The 22,117-nt window shown below is 41.0% G+C and overlaps 2 protein-coding genes across 3 annotated transcripts; one reads left to right on the forward strand and one right to left on the reverse strand.

Annotated features, from left to right (window-relative positions):
* Positions 1–1,402: 1,402 nt before the first annotated feature.
* On the reverse strand, positions 1,403–6,940 carry parlb (presenilin associated, rhomboid-like b). 2 transcript variants are annotated; one of them, XM_029517050.1, is made up of 10 exons: positions 6,799–6,940; positions 5,340–5,556; positions 5,117–5,257; positions 4,935–4,983; positions 4,650–4,745; positions 4,413–4,562; positions 4,228–4,298; positions 2,633–2,734; positions 2,459–2,556; positions 1,403–2,221 (listed from the first exon to the last, which is right to left on the reverse strand). In XM_029517050.1, the coding sequence occupies exons 1-10, from the start codon at positions 6,873–6,875 to the stop codon at positions 2,113–2,115; spliced, it is 1,110 nt and encodes a 369-aa protein (XP_029372910.1). In that variant the 5' UTR covers positions 6,876–6,940; the 3' UTR covers positions 1,403–2,112. The 2 variants fall into 2 exon arrangements, with proteins under 2 accessions (XP_029372910.1, XP_029372909.1); XM_029517049.1 differs by having other exon boundaries at positions 5,340–5,559.
* Positions 6,941–7,593: 653 nt separating this feature from the next.
* LOC115052737 (protein MB21D2) lies at positions 7,594–16,019 on the forward strand. The gene is made up of 2 exons (XM_029517039.1): positions 7,594–7,945; positions 13,988–16,019. The coding sequence occupies exons 1-2, from the start codon at positions 7,699–7,701 to the stop codon at positions 15,250–15,252; spliced, it is 1,512 nt and encodes a 503-aa protein (XP_029372899.1). The 5' UTR covers positions 7,594–7,698; the 3' UTR covers positions 15,253–16,019.
* Positions 16,020–22,117: the final 6,098 nt, after the last annotated feature.

A 22,117-nucleotide genomic window follows, 5' to 3' on the forward strand; every position in this document is an offset into this window, starting at 1 on the left:
AAACCAAAGTTTAACTTTTTGGATGGAGTGCATCCCGTTACATCTGGTGTAAAATGAAACAGCATTTGATAAAAAGAACATCATGCCAACAGTGAAACATGGTGGTGGTAGTGTTATGGTTTGGGGCTGCTTTGCTGCTTCAGGACCTGGACGACTTACTGTGATTGAAGGAACCATGAACTCTGCTCTCTACCAACAAATCCTGAAGGAGAATGTCTGGCCATCAGTTCGTGACCTCAAGCTGAAGAGCACTTGGGTCCTGTAGCAGGACAATGATCCAAAGCACACCAGCAAGTCCACTTCTGGAAAAAAAAAAACAAAAAACAAAAAAACAAAAACAAAATGAGGGTGTTGGAGTGGCCTAGTCAAAATCCATGCCTGAACACAATTGAGATGCTGTGGCATGACCTTAAAAAGGCGGATCATGCTCGGAAACCCTCCAATGTGGCTGCTTTAAAACAATTCTGCAAAGAGGAGTGGGGCAAAATTCCTCCACAGCAATGTGAAAGACTGCTAAGGGTAGTTCAGCCAGTTATTAGGTTTAAGGGGCAATTACTTTTTCACATGGGCCATGTAGATTGTTTTTTTTTTCCCCTCCCACCCTCTTAATAAATAAAATTGGCACTTAAAACTGCATTTTGTGTTTACTTGAGTTATCTTATAAACGTGTATTTAAGTTTGCTTGATCTTAAAAGGCTAAGAATTACAAAAGTGGAGGGAAAAAAAAAAAGAAAAAAGAAATCAGTAAGGGGGCAAATACTTTTTCACAGCACTGTATCAGCTGTTATCAGTTTGTTGCAGAAAAGCAAAACAAAAATATCTCAGTTGTAACATGGAGAGCGAGGATAGGCCTCTTCCACAGCAAGCAACTAGAGAGGCTAACAGTGGCCCTACAACGTCCTCAGGCAGTTACCCATGTGGCAAGCCTTAACACTGAGGGAGGATCTGAGCCTTTTGAGTCACTCTTTTCTGAGTGATCTAGGAAAAATACAGATGATTTCAGACAAAGACCAAATCCTACAAGGTTGGATGGTAGATGTGGTTGTGGAAGTAATGTGATTTTATAATCAAAGAGCATATGAACAAGGACTTGAGATGTCATATTCCTCAGTAAGAGGAGGAGCAGGTTCAGAAGAGGGGGGCAGTGGCACTGAGAACAGAAACTGGACCTCACCTGCTCTGGTGACTGAGGCTGGTCCAGTGTGGGCACAAGAGGACAGAGAACAGAGAGTTCATAAATGCCCAAAGAGCAGAATATTCATATTGAAAAATGATGTGTGATTCAGAAAGTGATTGTTCATGAGCAGGAGCTGCTCACTTGCAGGTTTTTTTTGTACTCCTCAGGTATTTCCTTCCCACTTGTCTTTTTGTCATTGATCTAACATTGAGTCTATCACAAATGCACAGCTGACACAATCACCAGATTTTATTATTTCACTTGGAAGAAAACCAATTAACATAAATCAATAGAGATACAGATATGAATCCGTAAGGGATATGTAACTCACTAACTTTTGCAGCGCTGCCTCTGGTTTCTACTCCTAAAACAAAATGCAATGAATGTGTTATTCATTTTCTTTACAGCGCCATCACTAATGAACAGAAGGTTTCATGTTTTCCTGGAGCTTTAATTTCTGATTAAATATATCACCAAAAAAAAAAAAAAAAAATCAAACAACAACTGAGTAAAAGTTTCTGGTTTGACGACAAATTGTTGCTGTTTAGACCCTGGGGTCTACAGACAGACCAGTCCAATGAGTCTGGACCTGCCATTGGACTAATTATTAACTGCTCAATTAACAGGTAATTACTGTTTGTCCTTGCTGCGGTCTATCTTTGACTTATTAATCAATCTGTTGACTTTATTTCTCTACAAAGAAACACGCTAAAATATGGTCATGAGTTACTATTGTCAATCCAGTGTGTTTGAATGAAACCACCCTGATTCATACTTGGTTCCTGTACATCTGTCCAGGGGAAGCCAAATGGCTCATGGGTACTGAGAGGAGCTGATACATCCGTCCTCTTCCCTGCACATCCATACATTTTATACATCTTTACATTTCTTTTCTAAAAATGACCGCCCCCCGTCAGTCCCAGCGTTTCAGTGGCTCACATGGAGCCTCCTCCAGGCCCTCCTCGAGTTCTCAGGTTGTGCCAAAGGTTGACGAAAGGTTCCCGGTTCTTCCAGATCAACTCATGACCGAACAGGATGTACCATCTGGAGAAGGGAGGATGCGTAAGATCAAATTTTAATGAACTCAGATGGACATCTGTCATCGTATTATCAGTTACATCGTCCCACCTTCACACTCTGGTGACATGCTCCCTCACTAGCAGAAATAATATTTTTATCCTCTAGTTAACTCCATCAGCTCTTTTTCTGAACTAAACTACCATCAACGTTCATTTAACCATTTTTTGTGGACATGTTAGGATATTACTAAAAATAGCTCACATTCCAAACATGGCTCCTCCTAAATGAGCAGCATGGTCAAAGAACTTCCATCCCAGCACCAGACCTGCCATATCCATGGCTAAGATGGCTTTCAGAGCCTACAGAGACAGAAAATCAGTCTGTGATAAATAAACAGCAGCCAACTTGGGGTAAACCAGATGAGCGAAGTCTTACATTGGCAGCGGTAAAGGTGAACATGGGGATGAAGATGATGGCCAGTTTGGACTCTGGCATTTTCGTACAAACAGCAGCCAAGATGGCCATGATGGCTCCAGACTGAAAACACACACACAAACCAAACAACAAGACCTCAGTGAGATCAAACATGATGACAGACTTAAGAGTCCCAGACACCTGAAGGGATTTCTTATTGACAGTTAAATAGTCTAGTCTACTGTAGCTGTCAGCTTCCTGATGCTGCATGTCATGGAGATGAACAACAAAGATTCGCCATGCCCATTACCAATCATCAGCATCTTAATTGTAATCCACTTCAGTGTTTCCCTTACATTCATTTAGGAGTGGCAGGCTGGCCTGTTAGGGCAGTTGGGGGGGATCCTATTGGAGATAGCACAATATTAATTACTCGCGAGAGCACAGCCTTGAAAGTGACATGACGTCAAGCATCCAGGCACCAGATCAGAGAGTCAGAGGAGTGTCGTTTGTATTGTGTCTAAAAATTCTAGCAGCAAACAGCATGAAGCCAAATAAATTGAGGCATCACTTACAGACATTACACCCAAGTCATGATGATTTTGGAGTTTTGCCATTAATCTTGTGAAAGACTTCTTCATTTTGATTTATAAAAAAAAAAAAAAAAAAATCACCACAATTTATTTAGTTTTCTTTTTGGGGGTTAGTGTTTTATTTGCATCCAGCATAAAAACTTATTTCCTGGAGATTGATGCAGCAGTCACATTCATCTTGTTGATTGCAAAGTGTTTAAGGTTTACAGGATGTAATTTTGTTGAAGTTAATGCAAATTGAAGCACTTTTAATCTATTCTGAAAATGCACTCAGACTGAAAAACTGGGTTAAGAAATCTAATCTCTTTGTAGGTGGCTTTTTATTGCTTTTTTAGTTTTCTTTAAATTTATTAACAAACAATTTTATGCAGAGGTGTCCCTTTAACAATTTTATATACAAACACAATACTATAGTATTACTAGAATAATAATACTTATAGTGGTGTGGGGAGGGGGCACAACGTTATTCCTGCTTCGCAAGGGAGGCACAACAGAAAGCTCCACTCCTCTTGTTATTCAGTTGCAAAGTAGAGTGGATAGATATATCAAATCAAATAATATCAGTTCTTTATGCAGCACCAAATCATAAGAAAGTCACATCAAGGCACTTTACACATACAGCAGGTCTAGACCAAATTCTTGATAAAATTATGTAAAGAGACCCAACAGATCCTCCCACAAGCAAGCACTTGGCAAAAGTGGCAAGGAAAAACCTCCTTTAAGGAGGCAGAAACCTCGGGCAGAACCAGGCTCAGGGGGAGCGGCCATCTGCCTTGACTGGTTGGATATGTGTAGGCGCTTTTGCTGGTTCTGCCAACTTTGGTAACAAGACAAGACTTTGGAATGATTAGCAGAGTCCTGCTAGAGGATCTCAGTCTGGCTCATAGAGAGTTAGTAGATCACAAGGGGAGAGGCAGCCAGGATTGGTACAATTGGTCTTACTGAAAAGGGATGCTTTGTCATCATCTCACTAGCCAGCTGCAGTGAAACGGGAAACAAGGCAGGTGGGCTGTTGTTACTCACCGCTCCCAGAGATGGGCCGAATCTCCCCGTGGCCATCTTACCCACATAACTGATGAACGTGGAAACAACACCTGGACCAACAGAAAGTGCCATTAGACATTGCACTTGGGCACAATTCGCACATCAGTGTGGTCTGGACTGTGTCAATCTACTTTGGACAGTCCAATGTTTTTTCTGTGCCGTACCTGCAGAGAGGTAGACCGCCAGGAACTGCTCCCTGCCCAGCATGGAGACGGCAGTGGTTGAGAAGCTCCAGAGAACATACATATTGGCAGCCATATGAAAGAAAGAGAAGTGACTGAATGTGGAGAGGATCATGGGACAGCAGAGAGTCTCTGCAGGATGGGAAACAATCAACAGTTGCTGTGAGAAACAATGATGATATTCATCACAGATGCTAGTTAAACTTTGAGTGGACTCACTAGAGGCAGGGTTAGAAGTGAAGTGTTTGATCATGGATCGCTGCAGAGATGGAACTCTCCAACAGCAGAACACCACAGCATTAGCAGCAATGATCCCTAGTAAAACAGAAGGAGACAGTCAGGGTTGGTGGTCTTCCTGGGGCTCCGGATGTTACCATGTCAGGTCATCAATGACAGACCTTTCGGCCACAATTCAGGTCTGCACAAACTCTGACTGAGCCAGGGGATAAAACCTGTGTCACTGCTGTTACATGTCTGTGTCACAGTCAATCAAACACATCTCACCTGTCACCGTCCTCTGACCCTCACTCAAGCTGTTCCACCATTGGTTGATCTAAAATAATATTAGATTACATATTATATAATACTCAACCAGGGTAAAGGAAAAGGTTAAAAAATATACTGAGTAATGAGGTCTTCATCACACATGATCTTCCTCTACTTAGTTTTATTTTAATCTTCCTCACCTCTTTGCGTATGTCTCCTCGTTTCTGAGGATGCAATTTCTCCAGCCAATCAGCTCTGATTTCATTGAAGAAGCTCTGGACTCTGAACTTCACAGACTCGTACTGCCAAATGGCTGCTGAGCCAAAGGAGCAGCCTGTAAACTGACATGGAGTTAACATCTGCCTGTTACAGCCCACTGACATGATGATGTCAGCTCTTACACAAACAGGAAATATTACCTACCCCCACAGTGAAGACCAGTGGTTTGATGAGGTGACTAAAGGTCCGTGGTGGGCTGGGAGGCGCCTGCTGGTCCCAGTAGGGAGTAGAGGTCCGGCGATGGCTTACAGCATCAGGGGACTCCTTGTGTGGTTGTCCCAGCTCCTCCTCCACCTTCTTAGATTCTGGTTTTCTGGCAGCTTTTCTAAAGCTGCATCTCTGCTGGAAGTTGTGAGGCCACCTGCTGGACAAACACAGAACTTCAACTATAGACAATGTCTTCCAGCACACAGAGACCTGATCCCATCAACTCATTTGTCGATTTACAGAAAAGCTTAATTTGATCTTAGGCACAGTACCAAAATCATCATTCTCAAGGATTGGGTTGCAGTCTGAAAAGGTACTGCTGGACACCATGCTAGAAAAAACATATTGTGAGTATTTGGACATTGCACTTTGTTATTTTGTAACTTAGATAAATATTTAAATTTATTGTGCCAAATAAATAGGTAGCAATCATCAGATTTCACTAAGATGATTTAGATGTTTAATTAACTGCTGCACATTAATTTATGAACCAGTTTTACTTTTCATCTAACAGGATCTAGGATCTTTGTGTTGCAGTGTCACTTTGCTTTGATGGTTTCAGTCAACACCCAGTGGTTCTTAAAGTAGGTGATGTAGCAGCGACCATCAAATTAGCTCTATCTAGTTTTCTGTGTTGCACTTTTCTTGAGAAAAAGACATAGAAAACTCTCCAGATAAAGGCATTTTTATAAGAGCGGCAACACAATGTCCAAAGTTGTAAAGTTCAGACCAGGAAGCCCTACGTCTGAATCCCTCCCTCTCACTTTAACAATAAAGTTTAATAAAGCTTTTATTTGTTTGACCTTTTTTTAAAATTTCGATTGTAACAACATGGATGAGCATTGATCTACGCTATTATAGTCCTCTCTCTATTGTGAGAAGAGACCATTGCGTTTTAATTTTTATAAAACACTTTCAACGTTTTTTAATCATCAATATACTTTTTTCCCCCCTTTCCACATCCAGAGAAGACAGGAGCAGGTTCATTATATAAACCATCACACGAGAAAATCCCAGACTCTCGATTTAAAAAAAAAAAAAACTGTTTTATCTTAAACCTTTAGCCACTACAACTACATCACACAGCACCTATTCATTGTGACCAAACAGGTAACAAAACAAGATCAAAGAAAATCTGACAATTACATGTGACGCTACGACTGAGACGTCGCGCTTTAACGCTATAACCCAAATAGTGACGACTTTATAAATAACAAACAGCTAATTTAGTAAGCGATTCATACTGGGACATGTCACAGTAGGGTTAACCGCCAGATGAAAACAGTTAGCTCTATTAGCTACACTGCTAAAGTTAGCCAGATCAGATTTTGTTGCTATCGAAAAGAACATCTGTCTGCCGGAGCAGGCTGTCTCTCCCCCGGCTGTGCTCACCCACCTGCCGTCCTTCACGGGACACCGTACAACCTCTTCCCCAGTGAGTCTAAGCAGGGTTGAGCAGATCCTCAAAGCCATGTTAGTGCCCGATGACCCATGGGCGACGCAGTCAACCCCCACAGGGTGTTAATTTCCGGGTCAACACAGAGCTCCGACAGGCGGGCGACATCTGGAGGACAGAGACTTACACTGCATCACTTGAAAACACCGACATACAGTCACAACTCATCATATTTTACTTTGAAGAGAAATTATTGCTCTCTCTCTCACACACAAACACACACACACAGATATATATACTTTGAGCGCATACATACACATTTATATATATATATATATATGCATGTTTGCGCTCGATTCTCAACCTCAACCAGCGTGGACATGTATTAGTCAAATTAATTTCTAATTATCCAAATGTACTGAACTGAATTGTGTTTGTTTGTCGGGGCGAACAAATTGCATCTGGTTTACAAAATGATCCTAGTCGATTGATTATAAATACACTAACTTATCACTCTCGCTTTTATGTAGTTCATTGCAGTAAAACCTCTTAGTGGATTGTCTAAATATATACGACAGTTTAAAGTGGCAACTGAAAGTGTAAATTTATATTTAAAAAATAACGGCCAAACGTTAAAAAAGTAATAACAACAACAACAACAACAACAACAACAACAACAACAACAACAACAACCAAACAGTCATGGGAGTCGCCCTGCTAGGGTGGTGCAGTCTGCCTCCAAAGCGGACCTGTACATTTATTTTGAAGGTGGTAAGCAGCGGAAGTGGAGCCATTGTTTCCGGCAGTTGTATTTGGTGTGGTTTAACTCAGCTCGGTTCGATACAGGCCAGCAGCAGCAAGCTCATCTGTGGTGAACCTGTGAGTGACCGCGGAGGAAAGATGGCGGCTCCTGCTCTCTCCGGTCGGGCTGGCTCGGCGGGCAGCCTCGGGAACAGCCCCACCATTGCCACTGGCAGGCTGCCACACGGCGGCGGCGTCGGGCCCGAACTCGACTTTAGGTCAGCGGCCCGCATGGAGGATCTGAACCGGCTCATCCAGGAGTTCAGCAAGCACGACCAACGGGAGTACGACGACCAGCGGGCACTGGAAATCCACACCGCCAAGGACTTCATCTTCTCCATGCTGGGTGAGGGAAGAAACACGCACACACACTGAGCGAAACCCGTTATCCAACAGACTTTAAGGTGAGGGGTGCTGTCCTCCAGGCGAAGGATGCCCAGTTTAGTCCCCGAGAGTCCAGCATCCGTGCTAACTAGCACCGCAGAGCAGGTGCGGGTGCAGGCGCGGAACTGGAGGAAATCAGTTGTTGCTCTCACATGTACGTGTGCACAGCTCAGGTGAGGCTGATGTGCAGCAACATTATCAGCTTAATGTTATTTTATCTACATCTTCGCTCATTTGACAACCTGCAGACAGCTGTGGTTTGGTGCCGTTTTCAGTACAAAATCAGCTTTGATTTGTTTTCAGGAACAGCTGAGGAGATGAAATCTGATCCAAGCCTTTTTGTTAGATTAACAGATCTAGCATCCATCCATCTTCACAAGCTTATCTGAAGTCTGGTCATGGGGGGAGACTTCCTTTTCCCCGGGAGCCTCGGCTAACTCTGACTGGGGGATCCCGAGGTGCTCCCAGGCCAGTGAGGAGATATCTTTCCACCTGAAGTCTCCTCCCAGTTGCAAGTGTTAGGTGCACCTCCCTAGGGAGACGCCCTGGTAGCATACTTATTAGATGCCCGAACCACGTCAACTGTTATCCTTCCCACGCAAAGGAGTAGTGGCTCTACTCTGAGTCTCTCCAGGATGACTGGGCCTCTCACTTTATCTGAGACCCCTGCCACCCTGCAGATAAAACCCATTTCAAACAATTGTATCTCTAATATGGTTCTTTCAGTCATTACCCATTGTTAATGACCACAAGGGAAGGAAGAAGCAAAGACTGACTGCTAGATCCATCAGTGTTTGTCTATTTTTGAAGACTAGTTATAGGTATAAATATTATTTGCATGTCAGACCACAGCAGGTTCTTACCTTGAGCTTCTAAAACAGAACAGTTGTGGATTCACATTATTCATGTTCCATCTGACAGGAATATGACGCTCTCTGCTCTACTGTGTGTCAACAGGTTGGATTACTTTAATTTAGGGCGTACTGGGTGTCCCTAGATCGATTGACAACCCTGTTAAAATCAGCACAGCCTCCTTTCCCAAAAATGCTAGCTTATTTGAACAAAGAAAGGTGAGTGCACGCTGGTCTTTTTTGCATTGTCTCAGACAGAGATGACCTATGTGAAACAAGCATGGTGGTATCTCTGGTCATGGTTCTATAAGAATCCTGATATGTAATTGCTGACCAACCAATGCAGCATCAAATGATGCTTAAAGGCTGAAATATCCTGTGTGCAGAAAAGCAGTGACATAGTCAGCTGCCAGTCACATAGTTTTGGCTGCAGGTTTAGAGACGTTAGCTGGCGCCATCGTCCGTATTAAGTCCTTAAAACTGTATGCATTTACTAATACCATGTGGAGCCGTTTTTTTTCCTTCAGCTAGAGAATCATCTCTCTCTCCTTGTTTGTTTGTTTTTTTTTTTTTTGGGGGGGGGGGGGTCACCAGACTTCATTCAGGGAGTCTAGGGCCCATGGGCATGTGGCCAGTTGCCCTAATAGTTAATTCAGCCTTGGCCTTGGCGACCTGGGTGGATATGACCAGGCCTGACTACCAGGAAGTTGTGAAAGCAACACAGATAATGAACAAATGCAATGCTAGCAATTAGTTTGATCACTCTGGCACATCCATAATGACATAAACAATGTTACATGTTCAGACAAGGGAACTGTTCACAGATACAATGCATCCTTATAATTGTCAGCACAGTCTCAAAAACCACTCAGGTGTAGGTGACCTGTCTTGGTGAGTTAATGGTGTTTGAGACAGTGTATAAAACAGACTGAGGTCACCCCACTGCTTTGATTAAACTTTAATAACAGCATAGATAGTTCTGTCATCCTGATGATGACTGAAAGTGGAAACAGGCAGGACAAACTGTAGGAATGTAAAATCTGATCACTGAAAACAGAGTTAGAGTATTATTATGATACTGGAACTCCAAGATAAAAGATTAAAGCACACACAGCAAAAATATCCACTAAGCTGAGCCAGGCAGTTAAATTTAGTATTTCATTTCTTGAACACACTGACAGTCTGCCAACAGATTAGTCAGGTTGGTTTCAGATATAACTGGAACTGAAATTCAACTGTCATTGTGTGGACAGATCTGTCTCCTCCTGTCAAATGTCCACATAGAAATAACACCACAAGTCCCTAAAATGTTCAGGGAATGGCAAACAGTTGATTCCAAACTGTGTTTGTTTTGAAGATGGGGGAGTTCAATGTTGTCTGTGAAGATACATAAAAGGTTCAACATTTACCTTCTTAACCCCACCCACACCAACCTGGCCCAAAAATCAAAGAAATAGGATGATAGTCACGGCTTGTCGGATTAAGCTTCCTCCAAACATCTATTTCGATTTCAAATCCTTCATTGTTGAGTTTATTTTACTATATTATTATTATTATGTCCTAAGTTAGAGGTGGAGGATTCCATTTTTGATAATATTGATATCCCCACCGCATATAAGCACACCCGAGCTTCAATAGACAAATCAAATAACTTTTTATAAAAGTCCAATCACTTCCAGGCGGAACATAGCAATCCTTCCTGTTATCATTACGTAACGACCTTTTATCTTTCACCTCTGAAATGTGTTCATATTGAACTTGATTTGAAACAAGGATGGCTGACTCTCTTCTATGTCCTGATTTATAGGATGAATAAAATACATGTTTAAAGCCACCTCTTTTCAGTTTTGCATGTTCAGTTTCAGATAGATGTTTCCTGAAGGAATGCCACATGGGTACCCTCCTTCCTCTGTTTTGACAGTATATTAGCTCTCTTAATCGGAGTAAGTATTCCATTTACATTGAAGCAGACCATTCTCAAAGTATTACTTACCAGTACCATTACTAAGGTTTGTTTTACAGGTTTCGAATGGGGTTAGTGTGACATCTCTATTTCTGCTCTGAACTGCAGTGAACACAAAAAAACAACTTACCCTTGAACATGGGTCGAGATAACTACAGTGAGAACAATACGGAGCCCAGTGAATAAACAACAAGTAGACTTCCACTATTAGGGAACTTACAAGCTCCTTAAAGCTGCGGGGCAAGCCTTTGTAAAAGACCACCTCCTTCTTCCCGGCAGACGACAGGATCAGATCTTTAGTGGTGTACTCCTGGAAGTTAATTATTATTGACCACGGCGGGGCTCTCTGTGGTGGTCGGGGAGCCAGGGCTCTGTGACAACACTGTATTTTCAGGTCGAGCCTGCCAGGGGTGCCCGCAAAGTTCATCATATTATTTTCTTCCTCACCTTTAGGTATTCCGTCGATGTGAATATTTTTTTCACAGTGACCGAGCCTCTAAATCTGTCCCTTTTGTTTGCATAAGTTCCTGTTTAGCTGCATTTGTCGACGCGAATCCTCCAGGCCTTGGTTGCGCTCCTCCAGCTCGGCCACGTGCTTCTCAGCTTCCCCAACTCGTGTGGTTGTTTTTCAGGTAGCCTCTAATGTCTACCAGGGCCTGGTTAATCTCGTCTTGGAGTTCAGTTAGCCCCTTCCTCACGTCGTCTTTCAGTTCAGACCGGAATGACTACAGCTCATAGTAATAGCAAGCCAGTTTCAGCCGAGTGGAGTCTGGCTGTGCTAGGTGAGCTAGCATTAGCGTAGTCATCGGTCTCCACGGCTACTTACTCAAATTAACGGATCTTGTATTCATTTTGCTTTTAGCTCTGCTGGACTTATCCCCATCCTCAAATATATTTACTAAATTACTGAATCTGGGGATGTTATCTGTGTTTCAGTGAGAGCGTCAGGGTTAGCACGCCATCTTGTCTCTGTGCCACCAGAAGTCGATTTTGGGACATTTTTAATCAAAATGTGAGTTGTAGTAAATGAGAATCACAATTATATGAATAGATTTTTTTTTTTTTGGCACACCCCAACTAGCAATGTAGTTTTGTGGTCCAATGTCTCAATACCTCACTGCAGTTGCATGAGACTGATGAATTTTCTCAGCAAGTGAAACACAGAAGCAAATACAGTCAGAGTGAACTTAATTGTCTCTGTTCTCACAACCTGAAACAGTAACCCTAAAGCAGAATAGTGTGACTTTGTTGCACCAGCTCACTTGACCAATAGTTGCTACTTTGCTTGATATAAATGAAGTTCATGTGAAGTGTTGTCTGGACACTCACAAAGAGAAATTGGCTGAGAGTAACGTCCCCTCTCCTCCAAGTCCACTGATAACAACTCCATGAGGTGTAATCAGAAACAGAGCTTGTCACTTCTGTACCTGTACCTTAGTTTCTAATTAATGATTAAATGATGAGCAATTTACTTGATTGACCTGCATTTTCCCTGGTAAAATGTGAAAAACAAAGAGCTAAATATTGCTTCCAGTATACTGAAAAAAAATGGATGTCCTATTTCTTAATCAGTGACCCTGACAGTCAAGGAAAAGGAAATAAAAGAAAATGAAAAAAGAAAAATTTAAGCTACCTTAAAATGGAAACAAATTGTCTACTGGCTCATCTGTGAAAGTTATTAAATCTCAAACTAGTGCCCTTCACCTTCCTATAATCGCAAACCTACCTCCCCAACACTGTGGAGATTCCAGGTTGTGAAACCGATGCACTCACTCATTGCAGAATTTTAATTGTTTAGGTGGTAACTTAAACTTCTTGAGCTATTGTACAGCACTGTGTACATTTGGGTTTTCTCTAAATATTTATTTAGTTCGAAATGTTCCCACATTTGGGCCACTTACTGTTTGTGTGTTTCTGTGTGTTTATTGCATTCACATACCTCAGTGTGCAGAATAGTTAATTAATTGACAACAAATTTTTATTAAATCGAGAGACGTCTTATTGACAGTTCAAGATTTGGATCAGTCTGACCTTTTGATTGGAGCTTTGCTGCTTTACTTCTATGTGTCTAGCCATCAATTCTTGTCCACCATCTTTGCCAATGATGAGGGAAAATTCAATGTGCCTTTTTTTTCTTCTTGTTTTCTGAACTACTATCTCCTGTTACAGTCTTGAGTCACAGATTGAATTAGCTGAATTTGAGCGGATTCTGAATATGTGGAGAAAATGGCATCTCTCACATAAGGAAAAGCATCTTAAACGATCTCAAACGAACTCAAAAATGCTACACTACAAAATTTGAAAAAATAGGCAACTCACACACAAATATATTAAATTAGAATATCTTGCGGAGTGATGTCCCACTTGAAGTGGTCTTGGGGAAATCCGACAGAATATGTTTGATATCATACAGTAGGGCTTGGGCAGTTTGTGGAAAGTATCTAATTACAGTTTTCCGGACTGATTGATGCAGTTGTAATTTAATTTTGTACTTTTTGAGGTTTTTTTGATCTGCTCTACTGGGACATGTTTCGTTGAGGACATCAGGTTTGATGGACATATAATCGTAAGGGCAGACCAAGACTAACAACATTTCACAAATCCATCAGTTTGAGGACTGTGCAACCAGTTTGACACTGCATGGGCTACTCAATTCAGAGTGCACAAAAAGGTGTGCACAAGAGACACTGAGCTGCTGTTGGTGTCATTTAAAGCATTTTATCTCCTGCAGAGTTTGGAGAAATTACTGTAATACTTGTCTACTTTGCAGGGCCAAATAAGAACCTGCAGAAATGATAACTGACAGCTTTAGCATGCTTTCAATTGCTTAGTATGACAGTTGTGCAAGGAAGAAAGGTAGCCTTCTGGTCTCGGTCTGACTTGCTGCATAAAGTTTTTTTTGTACAACCCAGCCTTTTTTGCGATTTGCTTGTTACAATGTATGGAATTGCAATTTTGATCAGCCATATTGTTCAGGCAAACAGGCAGTGTCATAACAGTTCTGGAGGTTATACAGTGGGTCTGAAAATCCTTTCACACCACTAGATAATGTGATCAATGTGCTGATTGCCCCACACCACACATCTTTATCTCTCTCAGAGGACTGCCTGAACAAGATGTGGTTTCACAATATGATGATGAAATAGTTTTTGTTGATATGATTTCTTTTTTTTTTTTTTTTCCCTCTCAGGAATGGTTCAGAAGTTGGACCAAAAGCTCCCTGTGGCCAATGAATACCTCCTCCTCTCTGGAGGCATAAGGGAGGGAGTTGTGGACATGGACCTGGACGAGCTGAGTGTCTATGCCCGTGGCACAGACTATGACATGGACTTCACCCTGCTGGTACCAGCACTGAAACTCCATGATCGCAACCAGCCGGTGACCCTAGACATGAGGCACTCGGCCCTGGGCCACTCCTGGCTCAGCCTCCGCCTCTTTGATGAAGGAACCATCAACAAGTGGAAGGACTGCTGCACCATTGTCGACCACATCAATGGTACCACAAACTACTTCTTCTCGCCAACACTGGTTGCTGACTGGTTCTACCAGTCCATCTCCCTAGTGCTGCTAGAAGTGCAGAAGAAGCCGCAGAGAGGTATGCCAAGAGTAGAGAAGGTAGAGAGGAACGGTACCATCATTTCCGTCATCCTGGGTGTTGGGAGCAGCCGGATGCTCTACGACATTGTCCCTGTGGTGTCGTTTAAAGGCTGGCCAGCCGTTGCTCAAAGTTGGCTGATGGAGAACCACTTCTGGGATGGGAAGATCACAGAGGAGGAAGTGATCAGTGGTTTCTACCTTGTCCCTGCCTGCTCTTACAAAGGCCGAAAGGAGAATGAGTGGCGTCTGTCATTTGCCCGCAGTGAGGTGCAGCTGAAGAAGTGCATTTCATCCAGTCTCATGCAGGCCTACCAGGCCTGTAAGGCCATCATTATCAAGCTCCTGTCCCGCCCCAAAGCCATTAGTCCCTACCACCTCCGGAGCATCATGCTATGGGCATGTGACCGCCTCCCTGCCAATTACCTGGCACAGGATGACTTCTCCGGTCACTTCCTGCTTGGCCTGATCGATGACTTGCAACACTGCCTTGTCAACAAGATGTGTCCCAATTACTTCATTCCCCAGTGCAACATGCTGGAGCACTTGTCGGATGAGACAGCCATGCTACACGCCCGCAAACTCTCCTCAGTGCGTTCTGACCCAGCAGAGCACCTTCGCACCACCATCGAGCACGCCAAGGCCGCCAATAGGCTGACAGTGGAACTGCAGTGGCGGGGCAGCTCCAACAACTTGCCATCACCACAGTCTGATGCAAGCGGAGAGAACCAGCCAGACGACCGACTAGCCAAGAAGCTTCAGCAGCTAGTCACAGAGAATCCTGGGAAATCCATATCGGTATTCATCAACCCAGATGACGTGACACGACCACACTTCCGCATTGATGACAAATTCTTCTGAGACACATTCTCCCAGACCCCTTCCCTCTCTTATTCCTTGTTTTTCTCTCTGCGTTCCTCCTCGTCAACCAGGGCGCTGCCTCCTCTGAAACTTTATTTTCTACATTTTTTTTATGTTTCTCCTCCACAGAGTGAAGTGCGGTTATTGTAGTTGTCTGCCACAATTATTATTATTTTTTTCTATTCTCTCTACCCTCCTCTTTCACTGTGTGCCCTGTGTTTTTTACCAACTGAATGTCTTTTAAATAGATAGCTGAATAGCAACGCATTGTTTTTGTTTAGTTTTTTTTTTTACCGAAGAAGGAAGTATAATCCACTTTCAGATGGATAACTGTCAGTAATTTATCAGAGTCAGAGTATCAGGGACATGAGACAAAAACTGACGCCTCCTAAGAAATTGCAACAGCTTGTTCAAAAATAGTTTGGGTTCACTGATAGTGGACAGTCCCACTTGAAGTCTTTAGTATCCAGGTAATGTTATCTTCACTAAATTCTGATGCAACCACTAGCCAGTCATTACCACTGAAGGAACATAATGTCATTCATACATATTAATTTATCATGTTGAACTGTTACAAATGCACAATTTCTGTCATCCATTTTGACTCTAATCTTGTTTACTTTTTTTAAATTAGCTCTTTGCGTCTCAGGAATTATGATTTTTCCTAATTATCACTTGGTTTGATTAAATATTTAAGAAATAGATATTAAGAGATATTTACTGTTGTACAAGCTTATTTATATATCTTAATTCATATATTATTTATTCATAAGACATTTATTATTATTATTATTATTATTATTATTATTATTGTTATTGTTGCTGTTATTATTATTATTATTATTATTATTATTATTATTATTATTATCATATATATTATTATAAGGATTGAACCATTCATTAATACAATAACATACAATTGAAGTGTTATTTATCAGTTTATATTAATGTAATATTTGTTTCACATAACCTCTCATAATTTGTCACCCAGTTAGAGAAACATACCCTCCAAAGATATTATATCATGATTGTAACTTTGAAACAGTCATAACTATGATATACTATCTGAATGAGGCAATGAAAGATACTAATTTCTCTTAGTTAGACTGTAAGATTTACTATGAGAAGTGAAAAAAATAAATGATGATGAGGTACTTTTTCAAAATAAGAAAGACAAAAGGCTAAGCTGGAGGGGTTTTGTTTCGCGCAAAACATTAATTAAATATGGGTGGTGGTGATGATGCCAATTGGCAGGTAGTGTCTCAAAGCCAGGAGTGCGACAGTGATGGAGTTTAGTTTGAAGGTGGATTTGGTCACCTCTGAAGAATGCTTCAGTCCTGCTGGGGCACAATTGTACTAATGTCTTAGAAACTAGTTGTAAATAGAAGACTGGACACTGGTGTGTAGACAGGAAGGAAATAGAGACTGATGATGCTGTGTGGACAGCATTTCGTCAAGCTTTGCACAGAATGTTAGAAAAGCAAATAAATAACTTTTCCTCTTAATTGTGGATGTCAGGTTCATCCTCACTCTCAAATGTATCATATCATTAGACATGTGACACTGAAAAGCTGTTGTCATACAGCACAGTTTAAATGTGTGTTAACCAGTGGAGCAGCAGCCAGTAAACAGTGATACTGCAGTAACAGTAGCTTCATCAGTGGACTAAGTCAAGCAGCTTCACCCTTAGAGAATTTACCGTCTTAAATATTGATCTGACGATGGTCTTGGTTCGCGAGCTAGTTCAGATCACAGACTTTGCATAGCTGCTAATTTTCAAACTACTCATGTCAGCACTAGTTTCAGCCTTCGCCCACACATACAGGCTCAAAACGTTTTTTGCTCTGCATGGGGTGCCCTCTAAAGATGCCCTGTGTATTTATGATATAACCTGCAACAAGCTTCTTGGAGTTAAGTAGAAGATGGTGTGGAAACACATCCTTCAGGTACTGAAAGTTGATTATCAGAAAACCTCAGCTGAAACCACATTAAAAATGTAAAAACTGAAGGAGAATATTGTGCTTTAAAAATGGGCCAAATTTTACCTTCATATTACTCTGTCCAGTTAATCATTGATAGTGTTGCGCTAGGTCATACACTTGAGTATAAACTAAGTAAAAAAAAAAAAAAAAGTGGTGAAAGAGGAGTCCACACTTCCCAAACAGCTCACCAATCACAGTGTGGGGTGGTCAGGATTGACATATGTGGACTTATTCAGCAGGATGTGGACAGGGCGCTGAGGGACCTTCAGTCCAACAGCTACCAAATCCTTGTGCCAGAACAGCAGCTAAAATACTGAGGTTAGTTCAGGACATGTTTGCGGCCTAGAAACTAAATAACTGGGTCGCAAAAAACTCTCCACATTAATTGATTTTGTTGAGACAGTTATTGAGATATCATGAATTAGGATATTTATTAATATCCTCACATGACTTGAAAATATGTCCCATATGTGATGCAATAAAAAAATGAGTTCTTTACCAGTATAAGGTAAAGTGAATTCAATTGCCTTTGGAGTTTCAAGAATATTATAATTTCATCATAACATTGTGAGTTGATGTCATCTCATTCCCTGTGTCCACCAGTTTGCTGTCAGTCAGATCTGGCAGTGAAGTCCCTTTGTAATGTCATACAGGCCTCAAAGCAGCAGACGTGTGTCTGCGGTAAAACTTCAAATCTGAGCTGTCATCACTGTCCCCTCCACTGTTTAACTCTCGGGTTGATCTGCTGTAGTATGACCATCTCCTGTTAGTGCCACAGATCTATTTGGACACTATCACTGGTATCTCTCTTCACCTCCTCTCGCTTTCCTCTGTTTTCTTTTGATCAGAAGTGATCGCACAACTACCTTCACTGTTTCTGTACCACCTTGTGTCTGTTTGTGGGTTGGTTTGTTGTTGTTTTTTTGTGTGTGTGTTTTTTGTTTTTTTGTTTTTTTTTTAAACTTGACAGCTTTTGTCTTCAGCTGCTTTCCGTGTGTTGATGTGATGAGATTTTTGGCTCAATTCAACCAGCTCAGGGTGAGAGTCATAGTGGATCACGTGGTTGGGAATGTACTCTGACAATTTCAGAAACATGGATGGTTGGTTTAGTTCCAGCCTTATTCTAAAGGTGGCAAAGCTCAGGGTGGGATATCCCACTGTGCACCTTATGTTGCTCTGGTCTCAGGAGTCAGTGCAGGATCAGCTCAAAGTAGGACAGCAATCTCGGCCTGCTTTTCCTTGTAATGGTTTGACTTGCAGGGGCCCAGCCACAAAGCTACAACATTATTAATGACACAACAGGCACCTGTAGTTGAACACTTACAGCAAAACATCATGGGAGTTGCTATTGGTCCTGAGCTGGTTGCATTGAAGGTGTGTCTACCCCAGTTTTTGTTGCTTTTGTGTTGTCGATAGTCTGAAGCATTTCCAAAAAATGCCAAATAACCTACAGACATCTGACTATATATATCCCCATCCTCAAGTGCAATTAGTGAAAACACACACATATGTAGCATTAAGACTAAAAGACATAAAAAATGTTAATACACACTAACCCTCCACAAGCCAACATTAACACACACACACGCTCACGCATGCATGCACACACACTCAACCACTCACTCACATTCTCAGAGGTTTTTCACACCATCAAAGTGCCACACACTCCCCTGCTTGGTGGAAATGTGATCAGTGTGCTGTTCTTTTGGGCTTCATGGCCTTTGAGCTTTAGTCCTTTCTTTGTTCAGAACTTTTGGATTGTGAGTTTTTATTCTCTATGTATCTTGCTGCTTTGCTTTGTTCTGCTGTTAAATTTCTTTAAGCAGCCTTGAAATGTATGGTTTCCCTTCAGATGGCAGCTCCTCTCTAATCTGCGAATGTTTTCCACTATAATTCAGTGTACAGTAGAGTCACCACAAAGTCTTTTAACCAGAAACTCTCAGTCTGGTCTATCGTATGAACTCATTTGAGCTGTGTGTTATAAATAACTGGACCGTAAATTGGACAATAAATAATAGTGATTTGGATAAATCTGCGTCTCACATTCCTGCATGATTGGCTGTGAAGGCAGCACAGGTTGAAAAACAGAGACCCCAGGATTCCACCATGGGGAACTCAGAATTAATGTCTCTGAGCAAGGCACTAATCTCCAAAGAGCAAAATAAATAGTATATAAGTAAATACAGAGTTGTTTGAGAAGAAATGTTTTTAGACACAAGCAAATGAGAGTTATGTTATGAACTTGTTTGCAGTAGTTCTTAAACACACAAGTTCTTTTGGAGTTCTTTGGTATCTTGTGCCAATTGTCCAATTGTAAAAAATTAAGGAGCACAAAGTATTCTTCAAAGTTATCATGTGCACCAACATAATCTTCTATATAATGGAAAATAACAAAATCAACTGTGTACAATTCTAACATATTTCTGAACACAATATCAAAGTTATACCACCTAAAGTATGTTTTTTTTTTTTTTTTTTTTTTTTTTTTTTTTTATAATTACTCTTTATTTAAAAGGGAATTCAATTCACTCCATAAGTATAAATGTAAGTCAAATTGCCATGATAAAGAAAGCTGCGGAGCTGTGCACATAAGTGAGAAACAAGAAAGAGAAACACCACTCAATAATTATAACATAAAATTAATATTTATTTATTCAATTAATGAGTTCAACGCTACTTTTATCCCAACATGCAAACTGTGTTTTAGCTCAGACCAGAAGGAAAAAATGTAAAATGTAGTTATAGGTTCGAAAAGAAAAACATATAAAATTTGTAAACAATTAGTGGCATTTATTACATCAGAGGCCAAAAGGGTAGATGCTTCAACACTACCTCACTATGTCTGATCCTGGGTAACAGCTCAAATGAGCAGGGAGGAAATACACAAAACATCAGTCTGTAGTGATCACACAACTGTGAACACCTCACCTTAAATATACATAGTAGAAATCAGTTAACTAATGTCCTCAACAGTTGAGTCCATCCACTGCCACTAAGGGACACAGTGGAAGGAGATTTTGATGGAGTTTGAGGGCATTGGTCTGCAGAGATGGAGGGAGCTGTGATCTGAACTGCAGTTTGTACAAACGCAGTGACATTATCTCCTGTAATGTGGAACCACTGTTGTAAATAGCATTTAATAATAGAACTTTAACTCCTGTCTGATCGTTTCTCTGACCATCATTTCAGTTCATCAGCAACAGCTCAGCTGATTGGCCTCTGCTCACCAGAATCAGAATCAAAATACCATTTCTTTTCATTGAACACTACAACGAAATTAAAAATGCAGCCCTTCAACAGTGCTGAACATAACATCATATAAAAAAATGTTTTTGTTAAAACTACATTTCAAACAAGAATATTCCTTGGCAAAAATTTTGAGAGTGACTTGTGGGCTGCTGTCAGGATGAGGACATTGATTTGGCAGAATTCGAGGAGTGTGTATATCTGTGCGTGAGTGCGTGTGTCAGACCAGTCAGACCGAGGCGTTAGGAATTGATGAAGTCTTTTGGATAAGAGGCAACACTTCTTTGACAAAACCTAAGTCCTGAGTTCAGATGCTTTCAATTCTGTTGTTGGCCGGATATTACTGTGAACTGTGTGAAAGAGAATATACACAGACTTACATCTATTTTACACATTGTGTGTGTGTGTGTGTGTGTGTCTGTCTGCGTGTGTATCCGCATCTGTCTGTATGTGTATGTTTGTGTGCATGTCTGGCCGTGTTTTTGTGTGCGTCTCTGTTTATGTTTCTGTATGTAAGTATGTGCTTATGTATAGGGCTGTCTGTATACTGTATATTTGTGTTTCTTTGTGTGTGTGGTTTTGTGTTTCTGTGTGTGTGTGTGTGTCTGGACACCAGTCTCTGTGCATTCTGCAGTCTAACACTCTGGACAGCTCTCCCTCCCACCAGAGAAAAATACATGGGGAGAAATAGGAGAGACGAGGGGTGAGTATGTCCTTTAGAAGTACACAGTTCAAATTTGGTTTGTCTGACTGTGAAAGTAGACACATTTTTCAAGAGACAAGAATCTCTACTACTTTGGAGAAAATGACAAAAGGGCGATTTACTTTTTTTTTTTTTTTTTTTTAAATATATATAATCATCAGCTCACTGACGCACTCTAACTTAAGTGTCCTCCACTCTAAGCCACCAACATTCTGTGCAATACACACACATGGGAAACTAAAATTTTCAGCAGAAATGAGGTGAAGCGAGCATTAGACTTGAACAATTGCTGATCGAAAAGTATAAAAGATATCAGAAAGATTAATACACAACTTGGTAGAGAACATTTTTGTCCTTTTTAAAGGTTAAATGGACTGTGTAGCTCTAAGTATGCCAAAGTATCAGAGGTTTGAAAAAGCTTAAGATTTCTGGGGATTTTCACCATCTCTCATGAGTAATGAAAGTTTTTTTTGGTAGGCAATCAAAATGTTTACGATAGAAAAATAATAAATAAGAATAAGAAACGTCAGCAATAACAATAGTGACTCACTAATAAGTGATGTAATCTGTAAATATATGTATATTTTAGGATCACTCTTAGTGGCTGGTGTTTGCAGGAAAGAATGGCAAGGCAATGGTCAGGAGGAGAAAATCAAATGGTGTTTATATGCAGAGATAACACCAAACATGGCAGCAACAGAGAACTGACCAGCATAGACTATAATGGGAGATCCCATCTTAAGGGGCAATTCAAAGTTTATTGCAGACTAAAGTCCCCTGATTTTTAACTAGCCAATATTTATATTTACAAAAACCCAACACCTGCTGGCCAACCCAATAATAAACATCCAAACATAATCATTGTTGATAAATATATAAAATAATTCCCAAATCCATCCTCTTCCCACCTGGTTTTCCCAGAATGTTTAATAAA

The sequence above is a fragment of the Echeneis naucrates genome, chromosome 13, assembly GCF_900963305.1.
Source record: "Echeneis naucrates chromosome 13, fEcheNa1.1, whole genome shotgun sequence".
Lineage (NCBI taxonomy): Eukaryota > Metazoa > Chordata > Actinopteri > Carangiformes > Echeneidae > Echeneis > Echeneis naucrates.